The 23,413-nt window shown below is 40.6% G+C and overlaps 1 protein-coding gene across 1 annotated transcript in view; it reads left to right on the top strand.

Moving 5' to 3' along the window:
* Positions 1-23,413, top strand: part of SLC13A3 (solute carrier family 13 member 3) — an 86,222-nt gene that overhangs the window by 32,622 nt on the left and 30,187 nt on the right. The window contains exons 2-4 of the mRNA XM_069072326.1: positions 4,187-4,452; positions 8,011-8,174; positions 21,812-21,878. Coding sequence (XP_068928427.1) covers positions 4,187-4,452; positions 8,011-8,174; positions 21,812-21,878 — 497 coding nt within the window. The remainder of the gene's footprint in view (positions 1-4,186; positions 4,453-8,010; positions 8,175-21,811; positions 21,879-23,413) is intronic.

Below are 23,413 nucleotides of genomic sequence, written 5' to 3'. Positions count from 1 at the left end.
GTACCTTCTGTGTCTACCATTCCTTCTTCTATACTTTTAAGTCCCTTCCATCTCCAACATTCTAAGTTCTGTGTTAAAAAGTTCTTTCTAGCTCTGACAATCTCTTTTCTATGTTGCAAAACATCTTCCAACTATGATTTTCCATGATTCTAAGTGAGAATGGCTTTCTTTTTGAAAAATTATCTTTTCTTATTATGAACTTAGCAATCATCAATAAGCACAAACACTTCAATGTGACAAAGAAAAATATTATTCTATATGAAACCATGAACTTGTTACATTGTTTTTAAGCATACATTAAATTGAAGGGAATAACAAAATTACCCTTTGTGTCCCCTTCTGGAATTCTTTTTGTTTTCTTTTTCTTCTTCTCTCCTCCCTCCTTCACTTCTTTCCTCCCTTCCTTCCTTCCTGTCCTCCTCCTCTTACCTCCTTCTTCCTCCCTCTCCTCCGTTTCTTCCTCCCCTCCCTTGCTTCCTTCTTCCCTCCCTTAGTTGCTTCCCTCTTTCTCTCTCTCTTCACATTTCTAACACTACTCACTAATTCACTCCCCACCAATAGAAGCCCTCCTTTGTAACGTATAAGTATAAAATATATATAGCTAAGTGAAACCATATGGCCCATGTCTGTAAATGTAGGTTTTATTTGGCACCTCTAGTCCATTATCTCTGTTAAGATATGGGAAGCTTGATTCTCTATCATTCAGAACAGCTTTCTAAACCCCAACAGAATAAGCCTATGAAAAATGGGTCAATTTTCTGGGCCACATCATCAAGCTTTTCTTTCTTGAAAGCTAAACTCTGTAAAGCAAATGGTAAAAACAAAACAAAAACCCAAAGCACAAAAAAATCCCCCAAAACCTCCTGATTTGAAGATCACTTGGAAAGTGACTATGTGACCAGTAGAGTTAAAATGAAAGAATGGAAACCTTCATTCTCACCAGGGTCTAGACTGCTACATAAGCTGCAATCTGGGTTTCTCTTGGATTCTCATTTAGAATGTACTACATGAACAGGAGGCAGGGATTCCTAGCTCCAGGATGAGTACTTTGAGCTTTGGGCAGGTGATGGAGCTACTACAGGTTCAACCAATGAGTCAGCATAGAGCAAAGAATGGGTAAGAAATTTAACAGAAGAATGTTTAACAACCTTCACTTGTTCAGGAGAGATTTCTCCTCAGCAAAGAGGCTGGATGATCCTGTCACTGAAAGCCAGTGCCAGCCTCTGCCTTGGAGGGACCTGGGAAAGGCTGAGGGGCAGGAGGAGCTGACCAGGGTACAGCTTTTGTTAATTCCAGATTAGTTGCCTTGGACAGCTTTCTGGCCTAAACTCTAAAATCCTCTGTGAGTCTGGATCCCCTTCTCCATGGGAAGCCCTGAGAGGGCTGGGAAGCTATGTGGGGGTCACCATGGCGGTACTCCAGTTCCTAACCTGCTCATGTAGAAAAACTCTCCAGACTCACTCACTACAATAGCCTGAGTGTGAGCAAAAGGATAATCAGCACCAGCCACAGGGGATAGGGATGTTGTAGTGTTATGGAAAGAGCCCTAGACTGGGAGTTAAGCAGCCTTGGTTCAAGTCCTCACTGCTACTAACTGGTTGTATGCTTTTGGGCATGTCACTTCCTATCTATGGACCTCAGTTTCCTCCTCTATAAAATTAAGGGCTCAACTTTCTCATTATTAGGGTAGTTAGAAGGAGCATATATAGAGGCCACAGGTGTGAGTTCAATATGAAGGGATGATATCTAAAAAATAAAATTAAGGTGTAAGAGATGAATGTACTGGGAGAAAGAGAAAGGGAGAGGTAGAATATGGCAAATTATCTCATGTAAAAGAAGCAAGAAAAAGCTTTTGCAGTTGAGGGAAGAGGAAGGAGGCGAGGGGCAGTGAATGAACCTTACTCTCATCAGAATTGCCTCAAATAGGGAATAACATACACACTCAATTGGGTATAGAAATCTATCTTACTTACCCTACAGGAAAGTAGAAAAGAAAGGGTTTAAGAGAAGGGAGATGGAGTGATAGAAGGGAAGGCAGATTGGGGGAGGGAGTAGTCAGAAGCAAAACACTTTTGAGGAAGGACAGGGTGAAGGAGAGAGAGAATAAAATAAAGGGGGAGGGATAGAATGGAGGGAAATACAGTTAGCAATAGTAACTATGAAAAACATTTTGGAGAAAATTTCTCTGATAATAAAGGCCTCATTTCTCAAATATATGGAGAACTGAGTCAAATTTGTTAAAATAAGAGCCAGTCCCCAACTGATACGTTATCAAAAGATATAATCAGTTTTCAGATGAAGTATTCAAAGTTATCTATATCCATATGAAAAATGCTCTAACTCACAATATTGATTGGAGAAATGCAAATTAGAACAATTCGGAGGTACTACCTCATACCTATTAGATTGGTTAATAGGACAGAAAAGGTAAATTACAGATGTTGGAGGAAACATGGGGAAAATGAGATTTTAATGAATTGTTGGTGGAGTTGTGAGTTGATTCAATCATTTTGTAGAATAATTTGGAACTATGCCCAAAGGGCTATAAAAGCATGCATTCTATTTGATCTAGCAATACCACTACTGGGTCTGTATCCCAAAAGAGATTTAAAAAAAGGGAAAAGGACCTCTGTCTACAAAAATATTTATAGCAGCTATCTTTTGGGGGTAAAGAATTTGAAGCTGAGGGGATGCCTGTCAATTGGGGAATGGCTGAACAAGTTATGGTATGTGCTTATGATGGAATACTATTATACTATAAGAAATGGTGAGCAGGATGCTCTCAGAAAAAAACTGGAAAGACTTGCAGGAGCTGATGCAAAATGAAATCTACCATGTACAAAGTAACAGCAATATTGTAAGATCACAGACATGAATGACTTAGTTATTCTCAGAAATACAATGATCCAAGACAACTCTGAAAGACTTACGATGAAAAATGCTAAATCCAGCCTCAGACACTTAACACTTACTAGCCATGTGACCTTGGGCAAGTCACTTAACCCCAATTGCCCTGCCTTCCCCCCTCTAAAAAAGCAAAAAAAAAATGCTATCCATCCCTAGAGAAAGAAACATTGGTGTTTGAATACAGATTGAAGCATACTTTTTTTAAACTTCATTTTTCTTGAGGTTTTTTTTTGGTCCATGTTTTCTTTCACAACATGACTACTATGGATATGTTTTGCATCACTATACATGGATAACCTATATGCAATTGCTTACCTTCTCAATGAGGGTGAATGGGGAAGGATGAAGTTTTAAAAATGAATGCTAAAAATTGTTGTTATATGTAACTGGGGACAAATAAAATACTAAATAAAAGCTTAAGGGGTCAAATTGGACGATTTCTAAGGTCCTTTTCAGCTATAACATTCTTTTTTTTTTTTCTAAGCAATTGGGGTTAAGTAACTTGCTCAAGGTTACACGGCCAGTTATTATTTCTGGGTGTGGTGCTGAGTATCTGAGCCCGAATTTGATCCAGGTCATCCCGACACTGGAGCCGGTGCTCTTACTCGCTGAGCCACCTGGCCGCCCCTAAGCAATTGGGGTTAAGTAACTTGCTCAAGGTTACACGGCCAGGTGTTTCTGGGTGGGTGCTAAGTGTCTGAGCCCGGGATTCGATCTCCAGGTCTTCTCAACACTGGAGCCGGTGCTCTTACTCACTGTGCTACCTGGCCGCCCCAGCTATAACATTCTTTGTTCTAAAAGTCCCTCTTAAGTAACTTTTTATGTTTTGATGTCTCTCTTAATTCCGACTTTGTATGTTCTAAAATCTCTTCCGGTTTCAGCATACGGTTCTAAGATCCTACATGTTCTTAGGTACTTCCTAGCTCCAACATTCTAAGATCCCTCTGAAGTCTGTCTATGTTCTAAGGCCTCTTTCATCTTCAACGTTCTATGTTCTAAGTTCCTTCAAGTTCCAACCTTCTGTGTTCTAAGATCTAAGGTCTCTTAGTAGCTCCAACATTCTATGTTCTATGGTTCCTTCAAATTCCAGAATTCCGTGTTCTGGGATCCCTCTCAATTCTAAGTGTCCATGTTTTAAGGTCCCTTCTAGCCCCAACATTTTGTGTTCTAAGGGACTTTCCAGATCTGACGAGAATTCTGTATTTTAAGGGAGTTTCTAGCACTGAATAGTCCATGTTTTCTGGTTCATAACACTCTTTTCATCTGTTCTTTTCCCCAGGAAGGAAAATGCCTCTTTGTCATCCTATTGATGGCACTCTACTGGTGCACAGAGGCCTTGCCCTTGTCGGTGACTGCTCTGCTCCCCATCATTCTCTTCCCCTTCCTGGGCATCTTGCCCTCCAGCAAAGTCTGCCCCCAGTATTTCCTGGACACCAACTTTCTCTTCCTTAGTGGGCTAATTATGGCTTCTGCCATTGAGGAGTGGAACCTGCACCGGAGAATTGCCCTGAAGGTGCTGATGTTCGTTGGGGTCCAGCCAGCCAGGTAACGGGCCTTCTCTTCCCAGATGCAAAGCCTAACTCATGACCCTTCTGGGCGACACAGCCTGGAAAGAACTCCAGATTAGGTGTCTGCAGGACCAGGCTCTCATTCTAGTTCTAGTGCTGAGTAGCTGGGTGCCCTTGGGCAAGCCTGTTAAGTAATCTCTGCGGACCTCAGTTATCACATCTGTAAAAAGGACATCACCAACCTTGGGTGAGCCCATCTATGTTATAGGCTTGTTGTGAATATCTAATATTCTAATGCCCTATGAAACTTTTTTAAAAAACTACATAAAGTAACTTTAACTGTAGGTCACTTAATGTCAGAGCTGGAAGGTACTTAAAGCAGCAGTTCTCAAAGGGTGGCCTGGCGACCTTTGGAGGTCCCTGAGTCACTTTTGTAAACAAGATCAAAACTGTTTTTGAAATAATAATATGTTTAAATTGAAAATATAGTAAATATTGATAGATATAACCCACATAAACAAAATCTCTTTTGGTGTTTTTCAATAATTTTTAAGAGTATAAATGGTCCTGAGACCAAATTGAGAACTCCTACTTTAGAAAATATAACAACTAACATTCATATATCATTTTTAAGGTTTACAAAGCATTTTACATATATCATCTTATTTTATTCTTACATGAAAGCTATGAATTAGATGCTACCATTATCCTTATTTTATTTTTTCTTTTTTGGAGGGCAACTGGGGTTAAGTGACTTGCCCAAAGTCACACGGCTAGTGTTAAGTGTCTGAGGCTGGATTTGAACTCAGGTCCTTCTGACTCCAGGGCCAGTGCTCTGTTCACTGTGCCACCTAGTTGCCCCCATTATCCTTATTTTAAAGATAAGGAAACCAAAGGTGAGACAAGTTGAGTGACTTGCCCAGAGTCATGAATCCAGTATAGCTGGGTCCAGATTGGTATAATAAGTGTGCATAATGAACACTGTGAAGTGGTCACTGGTATTCATTTCACACTACTTGAAGTTATAAGTATGCGAAATGTAAGTTTTGCATATTGCAAAATACGGTCATTGGTTCCAGCTCGATGGAAATATGCAGCACAAATTTGATTGCAGTGACCACTTCAGGGGGCTGGCTATTCTTACTGTTTGGGGACCTCCCTGTTTCTTAGGCAGCAAGTCCAACCCTCCATCTATACTATCGTGTTTCCCCGATAATAAGACACTGTCATTATTTTTTTTGGACAGAAAAACACCAGAGGGCTTATTTTCAGGGGAGGGCTTATTTTAATGAACATTGACAGCAATTTTAATAAACAGGCAAATGTGAACAAAAAAATGTACCTTTATTCAATAAGCAAATCACTGGGGAAGAACAGGATGATGCGCTCACTGCTGCAGCTCTGATTGGATGCAGCTCGGAGCGCGGCGTGCGTTTCACCCGGGGGGGGAGACGGTGCATACAGAGGGTACCGTAATGTAGCGTGTAGCGCAGGGGATCACCTTCACTACAGTAGCAATCTCAATAGGGCTTATTTTCGGGGGAGGGCTTATTTTAGAGGAATCTTACACAGTAAGGGGAGGGCTTATTTTCGGGATAGGTCTTATTATTGGGGAAACATGGTATGTCATATCAGAGCTGGACTGAACCAGCCAATTAATCAGCAAGTATTTAAGTACCTACTACGTTCCAGGCACTGTGCTAGGCACAGGGGATACAGAGAAAAATAGAGAGAAATAATCCTTTCTCTCAAGGAGCTTATGTTAGAATGGGGGAGACAACCAGTACATGTATGTGTGTATGTTTATTTATAGCATAAATAGTATATGTTTGTAGTATATAATGTTATGTATGCTATTACATCATGATTATTATAGTATGACATTATATAATATGACATACAGCATATATTTATAGCCCAAATAGTATATATTTATAATATAAAATATTATTAATGTGTAATTATTAGAATTATAAATTAGAATTATATTAATTAATATAATTATATAAAATATATTAATATAATATTAAAATATGTAATTATACATAAATAACATATAGTATATGTTTATAGCATAAATAGTATATATTTGTAGTATATAATGTTATGTATGCTATTACATCATGATTATTATAGTATGACATTATATAAGATACAGTATATATTTATCATATAGCATATTATTAATGTGTAATTATTAGAATTATAAATAATAACTGTATTAATATAATTATATAAAATATAGTAATATATATTGAAATATATAATATATGACATAGATAATTATACATAATAGTATGATATATAGTATATGTTTATAGCATAGATAGCATATAAATGATAATAGCATGTGTGTATACATAGCATATAGTATATGTTTATGTGTAGCATAAAGTGAACAAATACAAATATATACAAGGTAGTTTGGGAAGGAAACCACAAGCAGTCATGGGGATCAGGATTGGCTTCCTGCAGTTGGGGGTGCTTGAGTTTTCTATTATAAGAAAGGAACCCTATGTGGCAGAGGTAACAGGACCCTAGAGATAATCCAATCCAACCCTCTCAGTTTACATAGAAGGAAAGTGTCTTGCTCAAAGTCATACAACTCAAATAAGATCTCCTGAATCATAACAACTGCATGCAGAAATAGCCTGAAATAATATGTTAACAATAGCTCAATTTTTATAGAAATTTAAGGTTTGCAAAGTACTTTATAAATATTATATAATTTTTATCCTCATAACAATCCTGGAAGGTAGGTACTATCATTATCCTCATTTTACAGATGGGAAAACTGAGGCCAGTAGAGACTAAGTGACTTGTCCAAGGTCACACAGCTAATGAGTAAGGTTGGATTTGAATTCAAGTCTTCTTGGGTCTGAGTCCAGGCCAAGAACTCTATCCACAGTGTCACCTAGCTGCCTTTGATAATAATAAATATAAAAATAATATATTGATCCTAGAATATGAATGCTGTCCTCTTATGATCTCTCCCAAACCAATTTCTATCTAAGGCAAAGCTCTGGGATAAATAGACTATGGCACTGACTCAGGGGACTTCTTTTAGGCTTCTAGAACATTAGTGATATCTTTAGGTTGTCCTATATATATGAGTATTGCAAAAGAAGCAAGTCCCTTCCTCACTCTAGGCCTCAGTTTCACCATCAATAAAAGGAAGGGGTTGAACTGGGGGATCTCTAAGGTCTTTCCAACACTGGTATTTTACAATTCTAGTCTCTAATTATTATTAATTCAACAGATGTTTATTAAATACCTGTTGTATGCAGAGCACTATTTTGGGATAGGAATAAAGAGATGAATTAGACATAGTCTGTATCCTTAATGAATTAACAGTCAAGCAGAGAAAATAAGAGGTGCTCTAATAAATATGATGAGTGCATGAGGAGTACACAAGGCCTTGAGATCAGATGAGAGGGATTGCTTCTAGGGCTGGCGATGGAGGAAGTCTTCATGACAAATACTATGTGATGGGTCAATAAGCAGAAGAGGTGAGGGAGGGGAGATAGGAAGAAGCAATAAAGCAATAACCTTTCTCCAAGCCTCCGGGGCCATTCTCTGGTTCTCTGCCCACCAGACTCATCTTAGGAATGATGGTGACCACCTCTTTCTTGTCCATGTGGCTCAGCAACACAGCCTCCACTGCCATGATGCTCCCCATAGCCAACGCCATTCTGAAGAGTCTGTTTGGGGAGAAGGAGGCTGTCAGAGACCTTGGCTGGGAGAATGAAGAAAACATGGGTGAGATGGGCAAAAGAGGATGTGGGCTGACTTTTATTAATTCAAGTTGACAAACATTTATTCAGTATTCTACATGTGAGAGTTACTGTGCCAGAAGTTGGGATTCAAAGATAAGGAATAACACAGACCCTGCCCTCAAGAAACATACATTATTTAAAAAAGATAATTTATTTATCTTTACTTTTTAGCATTCACTTCCATAAATTTTCAATTTTCTCCCCCTTGGGGCAGCTAGGTAGTGCAGTGAACAGAGCACCAGCCTTGGAGTCAGGGGGACCTGAGTTCAGGTCCAGCCTCAGACACTTAACACTTATTAGCCATGTGACCTTGGGCAAGTCACTTAACCCCATTGCCCTGCCCTCCCACTTACAAAAAGCAAAAAAAAAAATTTCTCCCCTTCCCCCCCCCAAGATGGCATGCAATCTGACATGGGTTCTACACATACATTCCTATTAAACACATTTTCACATTAGTCATGTTCTATAGAAGAATTAGAACAAATGAGAGTAACCATGAGAAAGAAAAACATAAAACAAAATAAAAAAAAACAAAAGAGAGAAAATAGTCTGTTTCGATCTACATTCAGACTCCATATTTCCTTCTCTGGATATGGATGGCATTTTCCATCATGAGTCTTTTGGAATTGTTTTTAGGTCTTTGCATTGCTGAGAAGGGCTAAATCTATCAAAATCAGTCATCCCTCACTGTGGCTGCTTCTGTGTGCAATGTTCTCCTGGTTCTGCTCACTTCACTCAGCATCAATTCATTTAAGTCTTTCCAGGTTTTTCAGAAGTCCACTTATTCTTCATTTCTCAAAGCACAATAGTATTCCATTACATTCACATACCACAACTTGTTTAGCCATTCCACAGTTGAAGGGCATCCCCTCAATTTCCAGTTCTTGGCCACCACAAAAATATGCTATTATATATATATATATATGTGTGTGTGTGTGTGTGTGTGTGTGTGTGTGTGTGTGTGTGTGTGTATATATATACTATAAATATTTTTGTACAAGTGGGTCCATTTTTATGATCCCTCGGGGATCCAAACCTAGAAGTGGTTTTTGTGGGTCAAAAGGTATGCACATTTTTGTAGCCTTTTGGGCATAGTTCCAAACTGCCCTCCACAATGGTTGGATCAGTTTACAACTCCACCAACAATGAATTAGTGAAGGAGCATGCATTCTATCTAAGGTAGAATGGGAGGTGGAGAGAGGAGAAGAAAGTGGTATTGGCAAGGGGAAGAAATACAACACGTTCACATGGAAGTCTATATACAAAGTAGGGTGTGATAGAGACAAAGACTCTGGAAAATTTCTGGAGGTTGAAAACATTTTTCTCTGGAAGAGAATCAGGAAGATTAAACAGAAATGTTATTAGGTGAACTGAGTCTTGAGGTTAATAGAAGTACTACTACTTTTATTGCTGTTACTACTACTATTATGATTTCTTCTCCTCCTCCTGCTACTGTTACTTCTCCTACTACTATTACTACACTACTACTACTGCTACTACAGCTAACGTTTATGTAGCCATTTTTTTTGAAGGGGGGAAGGCAGGGCAATTGGGGTTAAATGACTTGCCCAAGGTCACACAGCTAGTAAGTGTTAAGTGTCTGAGGCCAGATTTGAACTCAAGTTCTCCTGACTCCAGGGTTGGTGCTCTATTCACTGCATCACCTAGCTGCCCCAGTGTAGCCACTATTAAACTTAAGATGAGACATGGGGGGATATCCTTCATGAATACATGATTGGAAGTCAACATGCCATCTCTTTCCAGTCCAGTTTGACTGTAATGGAGACTGGGTGAAGGGGGGCAATGTGACAGAGGCTGGAAAGGGAGCCAGGTTATGAGGACCCTTGAATGAAATGCCAAACTGAAGTGTCTGAAGAGCTGTGATGAGGAATTCTGGTGCATAATGGCAGGAGAGGTATTCAGGTAGAGTTCTTCTGTGTGGGGGGAGACCCTAAGGAATCACCCTGTGATGGAGAGACAGAGATTCCCCTCCTCCTTCCAGATATCTGAAGCCCACTGCTGGGAGGCTGGCATGGTAGAGGGGATGAAGTGGGTCTGGTTCAGGCCAGAAAGGAAGGCCTTAGGTTTCTGCCTTTATTGATGAGTAGAGACAGCATTCTCCTTACTTATGGATAGGGCATAGAGTTTGGTACTCTCTAGTCAGGTACAGTCTTACCAGGAAGGAATGGACCATGCTTCTAGACCTCCTGACCAGCTAGAAGACGCAGAGGTAGAGGAGGACGATGTATCAATAGGGCCCTTGACACTATGATGTCAGAAGATGCCTAGGAGCTGTAGACCAACAGCAGGACTGTCAGAGTGCCATTGCCTGGGATTAGGTGTAGGAGCAGAAGACATTATACCTTGGCTACAGACGGCTGTGGTGTGGGGCTAGCAAAGGTGTGGGAGGATCACTGCAGGATAGAAGTGTATTCCCTGAGGCAAAACGCTGCTTTCCTTATGGATCATAGGCGCGGCGCGTAGGTAGAGAGCAGAAAGGGCCTTCAGAAGCCATCTTTCAGGCCCCTCACTTAACCGATGAAGAGAACTGAGGTTTAGGAAGGTTAAGTAAGCATTCCTATTTTATCTTACATATAAGGAAGCCTTTGAGTTTTTTGAACAAGAAAGTGACATGGTCAGACCTGTGCCTCAGTAAGATTATTGGGGGGGAGCAATGAGAGGGAGGAATAGATAGCAATAATAATGCCTTCTCCCCCTCCCCAAAAAAAGAAGGAAAAGAATGTCAATGAAACATTTATAATCCACAGAAGAAAGCAGATGGAAGTTCAAAAAAGAGACACACATAAGGAGGACAATATTGGAATAACTCCTGTACTTATCATATTACATGTTATTAATTATTATATAAAATAATCTATTCAAAATTTAGTTTCATGATTTCATAATGCAATTCTTTTTCTCTGTTGTACATGGGGATAGTCATGCTTGTTGATGTTTATGATTTTCATAATAAAAAAAGAAAACTGAGGTCTTTTTGAAAAGAATTATTTTGTCAACTGGGTAGAATACAGTTTAGAGAGAGGAGGTCCTGGACACAGAAATACTATTTTTTACCTAAGTTTTTACTGTTGTTTTTTCTTTTACATCACCATGGATTTCCTCAGTATGTTTTTCTCTCCCTATCAGAGAGCCATTCCATATAAGAAAGAGTATTATTTAAGACCAATGGGGAAAAAGGAAGAACAAATAATCAAAATAACCAATCAGTACATTGAAAAAAATCTAAAAATATGTGTAATGGGCAACATTTGTGGATCTCCTACCTCTGCCAAAGGGTGGGGTGGGAACATTTCCTATCTGTTTTTATTTTTGAGCATACTTGTTCTTCATAATTTCATGATACTTTATGGATTTTTTGTGTATGGGAATGTATATGATTCTTTCCATTTATATTGTTTTTGTCATTGTGTATGTTCTGCTTACTTCACTCTGCATCAGTTCATGTAGTTCTTCCCATACTTTTCTGGATTAATCACATTTATTATTTCTTATAGCCCAATAGTATTCCATCCCATTCAGGTACCACAATATGTTTAGCCATTCCTTAATCCATGGGCATCTACTTTGTTTCCAATTCTTTTGTTGTCGCAAAAAGTGAGCAGGCACGCAATTAAGGAAACTCTTAAAGCAGTCCAAGTAAATCTGAATGGAGGTGAGGGGTAGAGAGGTGGCAGTTTGACTGGAGAAGGAAGATGGATGAGAAAGGTGTGAAAGTAGAATCGATAGGACTTGGCAAGTGATTGGGCTTGGGGAATGAAGGAGAGGGAAAACTCAAGAATCAAGGTCAAGAATCAAGAGTCACGATGTCTAGGTTTCAAGTCTGAGTGCCTTCAAGGAAGCTGATGCCATCAGCAGCATAGAGAAGTTTGAAGGGGGGCCAAACTGAGAGGGGTAAGCTAACAGCTCAGTTATGCATGAGTTGAGTTTGAGATGCTGATGGGACATCCCCATGGAGATGTGTATTAGGCAGTTGGAAGTGGAGGATTGGCATTCAGGGAAAAGTTAGAGCTGAATCTACAGATCTCGAGTCACCTGTAATAGAAGTAATCGTTAAACCCACGAGCGGTAGGTGACAGAGTGGAGAGATAAGGGCCAAGAACAGCAGCTCAAGCATGCTTTAGGGGTGCAGTCAGGGGAGAAGGTAAAACCAATGAGAGATTTAGAATGACAGGTTAGAAAACCAGGAGAGTACATTTGGCAAGGGGAACGTCTCCAGGAGGAAGTGACTGGCAGTGTCAAATTTGGCAGAAACACGGGAGAAGGATGAGGACTAAGAAAAAGTCATTGGCTTTTACAATGAAGTCGTTATTGATTCAGTCACTAACAAGCATTTATTAAGTGTTTACTATGTGCCAGGCACTGTGATAAGCCCTAGGAATACAGACACAAGGAGAAAGAAAGAATCCCTACCTTCAAGGAATTTACATTCTGATGGGGGAGTCAAAAGGGACTGAAAAGTGAAGGTGTAGGGAGGTAGGTTGGGGAAGGAAGATGCCCACTTGGGAAAATTGCAAAGAGAGTTCAGGTGTCAAAACCAGAGCCTGGAGAAGAATGAAGACATGACTGGCCTGGTCATCCTCCTTAAAATGGAGGTTTGGGGAGAAACCAACAAGCACTCAAGAGAAGAGTTTTCAGGGGACCTTTGAGAGAGCACTTTCAGTAGAATTGTAAGGTAAGATATCAGACTTCAAGCAATTTAAGAGTGAATACGTGGTAAGGAACTGGAGATGGTCAAGGCTGATTATTCTTTCTGGGAGTTTGGCAGTAAAAGGGAGAGGAGATATAGGGTGAAAATTTGATGGGATAATAGGGTCAAGGGAAAGTATTTTTTGCCTTTTTAAAAATTTATTTTTAGTTTTCAACATTCATTTTTTTGCAAGATTTTGAATTCTAAATTTCCTCCCTCCCCATGATGGCATGAAATCTTATATAGGCTATACATGTGCAATCATATTAAACATATTTCCACATTAGTCATGTTGTGAAAGAAGTATTGGGACAAAAGGGAAAAACCATGAGAAAGAAAAAACAACAAAAAAAGAGAAAATAGTGTGCTTTGATCTGCATTCAGACTCCTCCATAGTTTTTTCTCTGGATATGAATAGCACTCTCTATGATGAGTCTTTTGGAACTGTCTTAAATCATTGCATTGCTGAGAAGAACTAAGTCCATCAAAGTTGGTCATAGCACAATGTTGCTGTGACTGTACTCAATGTTCTCTTGGTTCTGTTCACTTGGAAAGTATTTCTTTTTAAAATGACGGAGACTTGGGACTATCTGTAGACAGTGCATAAGGAGCCACTAAATAGGAAGAGAATGAACATGAGATAGATGGAGAATGATTAATAACAAGATAGGAAGGGATGAGATCAGGGGTACAAAGGAGAGGGTCTAGTCTGGGCGAGGAGGACCACTTCATCCCCTGAGACTGGAGCCAAGGAGAAGAGAAGGGATGAAGATGTAAAAAAAAAAAGTGTGGAGAAGTGGAGACGAGAGCACTCAGAATGGATGGTCTCAATCTCAGCAAAACAGGATATGAGAAACGTGGAGGAGTGTGGGGAGTGGGTAGGTAGATAGGTGTTTGTGTACATTTGGATGGTTGGTAACAGAGTCAACAGAGTACTAGAGATACCGTTTCAACAAGTGGTGGGATCATAGGGCAGTTTATAGGTCTGGGTATTATTAGGACAATGATAGGGCCAGGAAGAAAAGATTCATAGCTAATCCTTTTGCAAAGAGAGACTGACTTTTACCCCATTTAAAAGCCCAGGATGAGGTAACTGTAGTGTAGATGGAAAAGAACTGGTTTGGGAGTCAGGAGAAACCTAGCTTAAGATCCTTACTCCAATACTTAGCTGTGTGACCATTAGCAAGTTACTCATAACTTCCCCCAGCCTCAGTTTCCTCATCTATAAAATGGATTTAATGATACTCAAACCACCTACCTTCCAAGGTTGTCATGAGGAAAACATATTTCTTTTTTCCCTTTTTGGAGGGCAGTTGGGGTTATGATTCGCCCACAGTCACACGGCTAGTAAGTGTGTCAAGTGTCTGAGGCTGAATTTGAACTCAGGTCCTCCTGACTCCAGGGCCAGTGCTCTATTCACTAGGCCACCTAGCCATCCCCATGAGGAAAACATTTTGTGAGCTGCAAAATACTATGGAATTATGAGCCATAGTTCTTTTTGGGGAACAGGTGGAGGCTTAATAGGGTCATAGATTCAGAGCTGAAAGTGAATCGATGAGGCCATAGAGGTTAAGTGATTTGTCCAGGGTCCCACAGACAAATGTCTAAGGCAAGATGTGAACCCTGGTCTTCCTAACACCAAGTTCAATGCCTTGTGCACTAAGCCATATTGACTGTTGGTTGGCTAGATCTAGAACTATGGCAAAAGCTAAGGAATGAACCTCTGTGGGCATTCTTAAACCAACAAGTGGTGCAGTTAACCTCTCAGAACACAAGACTGGGAATCAGAAAGACCTGAGTTCAAATCGTGCCTCAGACACTTCCTAGCTGTGTGATCCTAGGCAAGTCTGTTTGCCTCAGTTTTCTCATCTATAAAATAGAGATTATAATTGTGCTTGTCCTTTATTTTTGAAGAGGACTATGACATTAGGGAAATGATGACATGACTTGCAGTTGACTTTGATTTGAGTGAGGAGAGATTATAATAGCACCTACCTCAAAAGGTTATTGTAAGGGGGCAAGTGAGTTAACATAGGCAAAATGCTTTGTGAATCTTAACGTGCTTTATAAATTCTAACTACTAGTATTCCTAAAGTTCAGTTGCAGTTGGTAACAACCCAAGAGTTGGCAGTTCATTTGAAAAAAGATGTGAGAGTGGAGACTGATCAAGAAACTTCAGAAAAATCAATAGCAGGACAAAGCTTCTAGAAAAAGTTAATGTAGGGGTGGCCACGTGGCCCAGTGAGTAAGAGCACCAGCCCCAGAGTTGGGAGACCTGGGATTGGTTCCAGGCTCAGATACTTAACACCCACACAAAATAACTGGCTGTGTAACCTTGAGCAAGTTACTTAACCCTGATTGCTTTTAAAAAAAAAAAAAGAAAAAGTTAATGTAACCTTGGGCCACATGAGCTGTCTCGTGTTGAGATAAAGGATGATTTCACCTTATTGGGCTCTACACAGATCTGCCTACGTCTGTGTAGCATCATGGCCAGTCTTGGGTGCCACATTTGGCCACAGGGGTATTGATAAGCTGAAATGTGTCCAGAGAGCAACTGGCATCACGAAGGGTCAAGAAATCGTGTGTGGGGGCGGCTAGGTGGCACTGTGAATAGAGCACCAGCCCTGGAGTCAGGAGGACCTGAGTTCAAATGTGACCTCAGACACTTAACACACAAAAAAGCTAGCCGTGTGACCTTGGGCAAGTCACTTAACCCCAATTGCCCTACCTTCCCCTCTCCAAAAAGAAAAAAAAAAGAAAGAAATCATATGTGTTTCATGGGAAACAGTGGAGTGTACTAGGCTATTGAACCTAGAAAGAGACCTAAGAAAGTCATTATCACAGTGTCCATGGAATCAGGATTTAAAGCTAGAAGGAATCTTAGATATCAGCCAATCCAAGGGTTCTTCACCTTGTTTGTGTCATGGACCCCTTTGACTATATGGGGAAGCCTATAGACCCCCTTTTGGAATATGGTCTATAAAGGATGGTGAAAATAAAAAATGTCATTTCCCCCTCATCCAAGTTCAGGGACCCTCTGCTAGACATATCTTGTTAGAGAGTTCTTCCTTTGACTGGGGCTGAAATCTGCCTTCTTGTAACTCTCTCTCCCTCCCAACCCTCCTCCAAATTAGCAGCCACATAAAAGCAGCGTTCTGGATGTAGGGAGAAGACAAGGTTAGGAGAGACTTTGTCCACCTTGCCTTTTCCTCGTGGTCCCTCCAAGCCTGGGGGCAAAGGGGCGAAGCAGGGATGCAAGGCTGAGTAAATGGTTAAGAGATGGCAACACCTTTGCTCCAGTTCAACTTGTTAACAAAGATGAATCCTTTTGCAGAACCAGGAGCCTTTGACTTCTGGCTGTCAGCAAAGTGCCCCACATGCTTCCCTGCTCAGTAGAGTGTGACAGAGACTCAGTGAGTCTCAATCACAGCCACTTCCAGTCCTAGTGACTCATTACTGCAACCCTTCCACAGTACCGTTTACATAGCTGCTGCCTGCTAATTGCTTGTTGAATTGAATTGAAAGCCAGTCCTCTGAGGAGACTCACAACACGTTACACTTTTATAGCACACATATATTCATACATGTATATACATATATACACATATATGTATATGTGTGTATGTGTGTGTGTATCTTTACAAAATTGACAAAGTGCTTTCCAAACAGCAAACCTTTGAGGAAAGGTAGGGCAAGTGTAATCTCCATTTTAAAGATGGGAAATGGAGGGAAACAGAATATCAGAGAGATGAAATGCTTTATCCCAGGTCATAAAACTAGGAAGTGTCACATTAAGACTTGAAACTAGGTCTTCTCACTCCCAGCCCAGTGGAGAAATCTCTGCACTATATCAAATTGCTTCTCAAATAAGAGAGGGCTCCCTGGTGAGTAGACTTCAGTCTCTTGTTGATATCACCATATTCCTCTTTCTAAGGCTCATGGGGATCTTAGACTTAAAAGGAGCATGACTCATGGAACACCTACTGATCCCTTGGCCTTCACCTTGCCTCGGTTTTACTCTGATCAGCAGTCCCCTTTCCTCTACATTTCAGAGATCATGAGACTTCAGGGAATTAAGCTTCCTCCCTTAGTCCAAATGTAGTCTGGCCCCTACACATGGAAGGTGCTTAATTATTGAATTAAATAGAGGTTGCATTCCTAAAACGAGAGGCAACCATTTGGAAAGAACTCTGACCCCAAGTCAGAAGACATGGGTACTAGTCTTATCATTAAAACTTCCTAGCTGTATGACTATGGGTATAGTCACTTCTCAACCCCTTGGAGCCTCAATTTCCACATCTGTAAATTAGCAATTATACTAGCACTATCAACCTCACAATGCCATTGTGTGGAAAATATTTTACAAGCTTGAAGAACCCAGAGAAATATGAGCTATTTTATTACATATATATGCATGTATAACATACATACAATACATATACATATATGTGTGTGTGTCTGTCTCTATTTCCATATATTGAGATGCAGTGTGGTAGTACACTGGTGTCAAACTGAAATAGAACCTGGGACTGGTAATTGGCCTTTTCAGTGCCTCATCAGAGATTAACTCTCACTGAATTTGTAGTATTCTAAAACCCCCATATCTTTTTCACATGAAAACCAACAACATATTGACTTTTTTTAAAAATGTAATATTACCTATGTTTTATTGTGTTTTCATTTTTTTTTTTTTTGCTTTTTTGGAAGGGAGAGGGCAGGCAATTGGGGTTGACTTGCCCAAGGTCACACAACTAGTAAGTATTAAGTGTTTGAGACCTGATTTGAACTCAGGTCCTCCTGACTCCAGGGCTGGTGCTCTATTCACTGTGCCACCTAGCCGCCCCCCATTTGTTTTCTTAAATATTGCTCAATTACATTTTAGTCTGGTTTGAGTAGCACTCAGGAGCATTGTGAGGCCACGTATTTGACACTTTGGGTGTCAAATTGATCTCAGTATCAATCTCAGAATAGGGATGATATGGATTCATATCCTGTCTATGACAAGCTAGGTGGCCCTGTGCTATTCATTTAACCTCTCAGAGCCCCCAGGCAACTCTCCAAGACTCTAGTTGCTAATCTCTACCAATGCAGGGAATTTCCCTCAGTAGGAGCTCCTAAGTCCACAAAAATGCAGTAACACAGGGAAAAAGTATGATATTGATTATAGGCCATTGTCAGGTTCGGGGAAAGGACAGATTTGGGTGGGAATGGAAAGGAAGCCCTGTATCTGGTAGTTCCTCACTGAAAAAAGACTGAGGATCCCTGAGTTATGGCATTGCTCTCTCCAAAAGATACATGCTGAAATCTAAGCCTACTACCTGGGACAGGAAGGCACAGGACATTGCCCATTCTCATAGAGTACTCTATCACATTAACTACTGTCATTCAATGAAAAGAGTCACTTAGAATTTATTAGAGAATTACAGTTGTATAACCAGAAGAGACTTTAGAGATTATCTAATCCAGTCCCCTGTTTGAAGCAAAGGAAATCAGGAATCATAGGAGAGAAGCTATTTTCCTAAAGTTAGTAATTAGTAGCATTTCAATCAATTCATCATGTGTTTATGATGAGGCAGTTAGGTGGCATGATGGATAGACTAGAGTTAGAAGACCAGAGTTCAAATTCAGCCTCAGATACTAGCTGTGTGACCTTGGGCAAGTCACTTAACCTCTACATACCTCAATTTCTTCAACTGTAAAATGAATATAATAATAGCACTTACCTTCCAGGGTTGTTGTGGTATCAAATGAGATAATATCTGTAAAGCACTTAGCATAATACTTCGCAAATAGTAGACAATAAATGCTTGTTTCCTTCTTTCCTTAAATTCCCTGTATACACTGGGTACCAGTCTTTGCCCTGGGATTAGAGTCCAGAGCTCCTGATTCCTATTGTGGTGTTCTTTGCATTACCCCATAAAATTCAACACCCTGCCCCCCCTCCCCCCACACACAGCATGGAGATACAAAGATTAGTAAGATCTGCACTCAAGGAACTTTCATTATTTATTTCATTGCTTATTAGTAAGTCTCTGCACTCAAGGAACTTTCATTACAGTTTGGGAGACAAGATATGTAATAGAGGGTAGCTAATGTTTGCCATCAATCAATGCAATGGATGCATTTGATATCTAGTCTAGTCCTGAAAAAATTCCAGGACACAGTATTTAAAGGGTAGTTTGTGTGCACTTAGAAAGGGCAGTAGAGGGGTGGCCAGGTGGTGCAGTGAGTAAGAGTGCTGGCCCCAGCGTCGGGAGACCTGAGATCGGTTCCGGCCTCAGATACTCGGCACCCACACAAAAATAACTGGCCATGTAACCTTGAGCAAATTACTTAACCCCTATGGCTTAAAAAAAAAGGCAGTAGTAATCACTGAATTTTTTGCAAAGCTTCTTAAACAGAAACAAACAAAAAAAAAAAAAGACCAGACGGTCAGGTGTGGCCAAAGAATAGATTAACTGGCTTTGCTGAATTGCATTTCTCATTTCTTTTTTCATCTTTGCCTTTAGGGTTGCTTTACTGAATATAGGAGAGAGCAGGATATAGTTGGAAATGAATGAGATGTAAAAATAAAGTCATCAACAAAAATAAAAATTTAAAAAGATAGGAAAAACTGTGAAAAAATGTCAGATTAATCTCATTTCCTCTTTTGACAGGGTTATTAGACTAGCAGATCAGGAGAATGTTGAAAACATGACATACTTAAATTCAGCAATGCATTCTACAGAATTTCATGCTAGTAGAGAAGAAGGAGAGATAGGGCCCCGATGAAAGCATGATTAGGCAAATTGGAATCGGGTTGAATAACTGGACCCAAAGCCTAGCCACTTTCAAATGGGATGAAAATCTCTAGTGGCGTGTCCCAGGGATCTATCCCTGATCTTGTGCTTTTTCATGGCATGCTTATCAAATTTGTAGATGAAATAGAGAGATAATTAGTATGTTACATGACATAGGATTCAAAGAGATTTTGACTGACTAGAATGGTGAATGGTGGGTAAGATGAAATTATTAGTAGCTAAGTACAAGTCTAAATCTGAATTCCTAAAAACCAACCTCACAAAACTGCTAGCTTTTGTAGTGCCTTGTCGCATTATTAATTTCTATTAAATTTTCAGCTCTCTAACACCCCCAGATTTTTCTCACATAAACAATAGTTTCAGTAGAGGTTTTAGTGGGTACTGTGATGTGACAACCAACAACTAAGGCTTAGGAGAAATCCACAGTGTCCAAAACAAGGGCGGTAATCATTCTGCCATACTCTGTCTTGGTGAGACAATATCTGTCATTCTCTGCTCAGTTCTGGGCACCCCATTTTAGATGTAGTCAGCCAGTAGAATATGCTCTATGAAGAGCTGGGGATTCTTAGCTTAAAGAAGACTTAGGGAGATAGAACAACCATCTTCAAGTATTTGGAGGGCTGTCTTGTGAGAGAAGAATTAATTTTGCCCCAGGAAGGAAGACCTAAGAGCAATGTATGTGATTTAGTGTGAGGCAGATTTTGAATTAATATAAGAACTTTTTTTTTAATCAATTAGGGCCATTCCAAGAATGGAATGGGTTGACTGGCTAGGTAATGATCTACTCATCAATGGAAGAATTCTAGTGGAAACTAGAAGAATTGCTATAATGGGTATTCCTATCCCGGGTAAGAGGTATGAGCTTCCTTCCATCCCTGAGATTCTATAATTTCCTGACTCAGAGGGAAAGAGGCTAAATAGGTAGCTGTTACATGGAGGAAAGAGGAGCCTCAGATGATCTTGCTTCACCTTCAGATTGCTTGGCTGACCTGCCAGCCCAGAACAGGAAGAAGGGCAGAGTTCCTTCTGCCTTGGGGTAAGGCTGAGCGGGTGACTTCAGCCACACAAGGTGTGCTATTAACTCTCAATCCTTTGCGTACCAGTGACCTCAGGATTGTTCTCTCCCCTTGCCACGTAGACAAATCTCTTTGGAATTTAGCTAACCTCTCTTGCTCTCTTTCCTTCCCTTTTCTTCCACCTCCTTTCCTGCTCCTAAGGGCTAGCTGATCCACATAGCACCTCAGACCCTAGAGAATGAAGTTAGAGAGATTTTTCCCTAACAGTCTACCATACCCAGTGGTTCTAACAATAATGATAATAACAACATTTACATGCTTTAACTTTTACAAAGGTCATTTCCCACAACAGCCCTGTGGGTAGGTAGGTAACCTTCTAGTTGATTTTCAGAAGGAATGGAATGGGGCTAAAGGGTGTGATTGGAAGCTTTCAGTGAATCCAACCTGTTTGACAGGCTATGTTCATATCTACATAGAGAATAGGTGGCAGCCCAGTCATCATCATCTCAGGCACACAAGGAGACCCATGCATGCCTCTTGTCAATGCCAGAAATTCCTCTGCAGGACATAGATTAGACTAAAACTGAAAATCCCCCTGGGAGATGAAAGTAGAGATTGAAATTTCTCCAGACTAATATTCAAACGACCAACTCCAGGCCCTCTTTGGAGAGTGGGCTTTGGTTATCACAAATGGAGAGCATTCTGGGATTCTGGGTTTGTATCATTATTACAGTCTCATTGTTTCCAAAAGAACATGGGGCTGATGTCTGGTAATTCCCTTGTTAATCCCCTATTCCCCTAAGTTTAGAATTTTTCTGGACAACCTTTTGAAGGAAAAGATTGCCTGTGGCTTTGGTTCCCTGTTTTTATGTAGGATACATTAGGTAGATTTGCAGATAACTACTGACCTAGGGTCATTTCTAACTCTACGCAGGCAGGTAAGGTAGAAGAGTAAGTGCTTCTATCTGATTCTGCACAGGACCAGCCTGAATCCTCGGTGGGAGGACATAGGATAGGACAGCTGATAGGACAGCTCAGTCTTTCTTGATTAAACTGCCTTCAACGATTGAAAGTTGACCTGCTCTTTATTTTCTAGCTGCTGTCCAGAGAAATGGCCTGTGCACCATCCCCACTGAGATGCAGTTTCTGTCCAGCACAGATGAGTGAGTCCTTAATTAAACTTGTATTAGGGTCAGGGGTGGCTCTTCTGAACAAGAAATAGTCCTTTAAAGGGATGTGGTTTGAGAGGTACAATGAAGACTCTTCTCTTGCCCCCGCAATCTTTCCTTCTCCCACCAACCAGAATGTGGTATCTAAAATTTCACCATAGAATGACAGAATGTCAGAGCTGGAAGGGACCTTAAAGATTGTCTAGTCAAACTCCTTCACTTTATAGTTGGGTAAATTGTGGCCCAGAAAGGGGAAAGTATTTGTCTAAGAGTATGCAGTGACTTTGTGGCCAAGTAGGTCCTAAAGTTAGCAAAATCTTCTCAGCCCAGGATGAATAAATTCCCAGGAGAGGGTTTAATTCAGCAAATATTTCTAGAGCCTTATGCTAGGTTTGCAGAGATAGATCAATGAGACCCCAAGTGAATCCTCAGTCCACATTTGAGTGAAGGAAAGTGGACTATTAAGTAACTGTAATTCAAGAGAGAATGGCATATGTGGCTAGGAGAGGTGTCCCCAAAGTAAGGTGAGAATTCCAAAGTAGAAGAGGTCACTTTCAGTTGCGGGGAATCAGAAAACTTGAGGTGGAATAGGGGATTCCAACTGGGCCTTGAAGGATGTATGAGATTTCAGTAGGCAAGCCAGGCCAGTGGCAGGAGGGTAGGGCATAGAGGGAATAAAGGGAGCAAAGAGAATTCCAGGCCATGAATGACAGAGAGGATAATGGGTTCAGAGAACACTGACTAGTTGTAGCAAGAAGATGTGCAGAAGAAGTCAAGGAAAGATGAGGCTCAAAAGGTCCAGGCTGTGTAGGACCTTGAAAGTTAGGCTTCATTGTTTCAACATAATCCATTAAAATGAAAGCGCTTTGAGAGGAAAGATACTTTTGTTCCTTTTATTTTTTATCCCTAAGACCTACAATGCTTGGCATATAGTAGATGCTTAATAAATATTTGCTGACAGTTACTTGAGAGGAAATTTAGTTATGGAAAGCATCTGAGCAGAGAGGTGACAAGATCAGAGCAGGGCTTTAAGGAAGATTAGTTTATTGGCAGTGTGCAGGATGGGTTGTCGGGGCAGAGACTGGAAGCAACTGAGACTCATTGGGAGGTGATTGCAACGGCCCAGGGCTGAGCTGGGGTCGGGGTGGGTAGGGGAAGTTTGAGTGTAAATGGTCAGAAGGGGATAAGCACCAGAAATGTTGTGGAGAATAGGCTGTTAGCAGAGTTTACAATTCCAAAGACTGATGCTCTCTCTACTCCTCTAAAAGTGGGAAAGAATACAGGTTCTCTCTAGGGTCTAGGCTCTGATCCCAGTGAAGCCTGAGGGAGGTGCCCTCTAGAATGTAAACCAGTTCCAGGCTTGTCCTGCTTCAAGCCTGAGTCTGCCCTTTTCCACGGCTCAGGACTAGTTTTGAGATTTTCTTCTTTCCTCTCCCTCTCCTTCCCTCCCTCTCTCTTTCTTTCCTTCCTTCCTTCCTTCCTTCCTTCCTTCCTTCCTTCCTTCCTTCCTTCCTTCCTTCCTTCCTTCC

The sequence above is a fragment of the Petaurus breviceps genome, unplaced genomic scaffold, assembly GCF_028583685.1.
Source record: "Petaurus breviceps papuanus isolate PSGF00001 unplaced genomic scaffold, PetGlider_PUasm1.0 90847, whole genome shotgun sequence".
In the NCBI taxonomy this organism is placed as follows: Eukaryota; Metazoa; Chordata; class Mammalia; order Diprotodontia; family Petauridae; genus Petaurus; species Petaurus breviceps.
The sequence above is the reverse complement of the archived record's forward strand: the minus strand, read 5'-3'. Positions and strand labels throughout refer to the sequence as shown.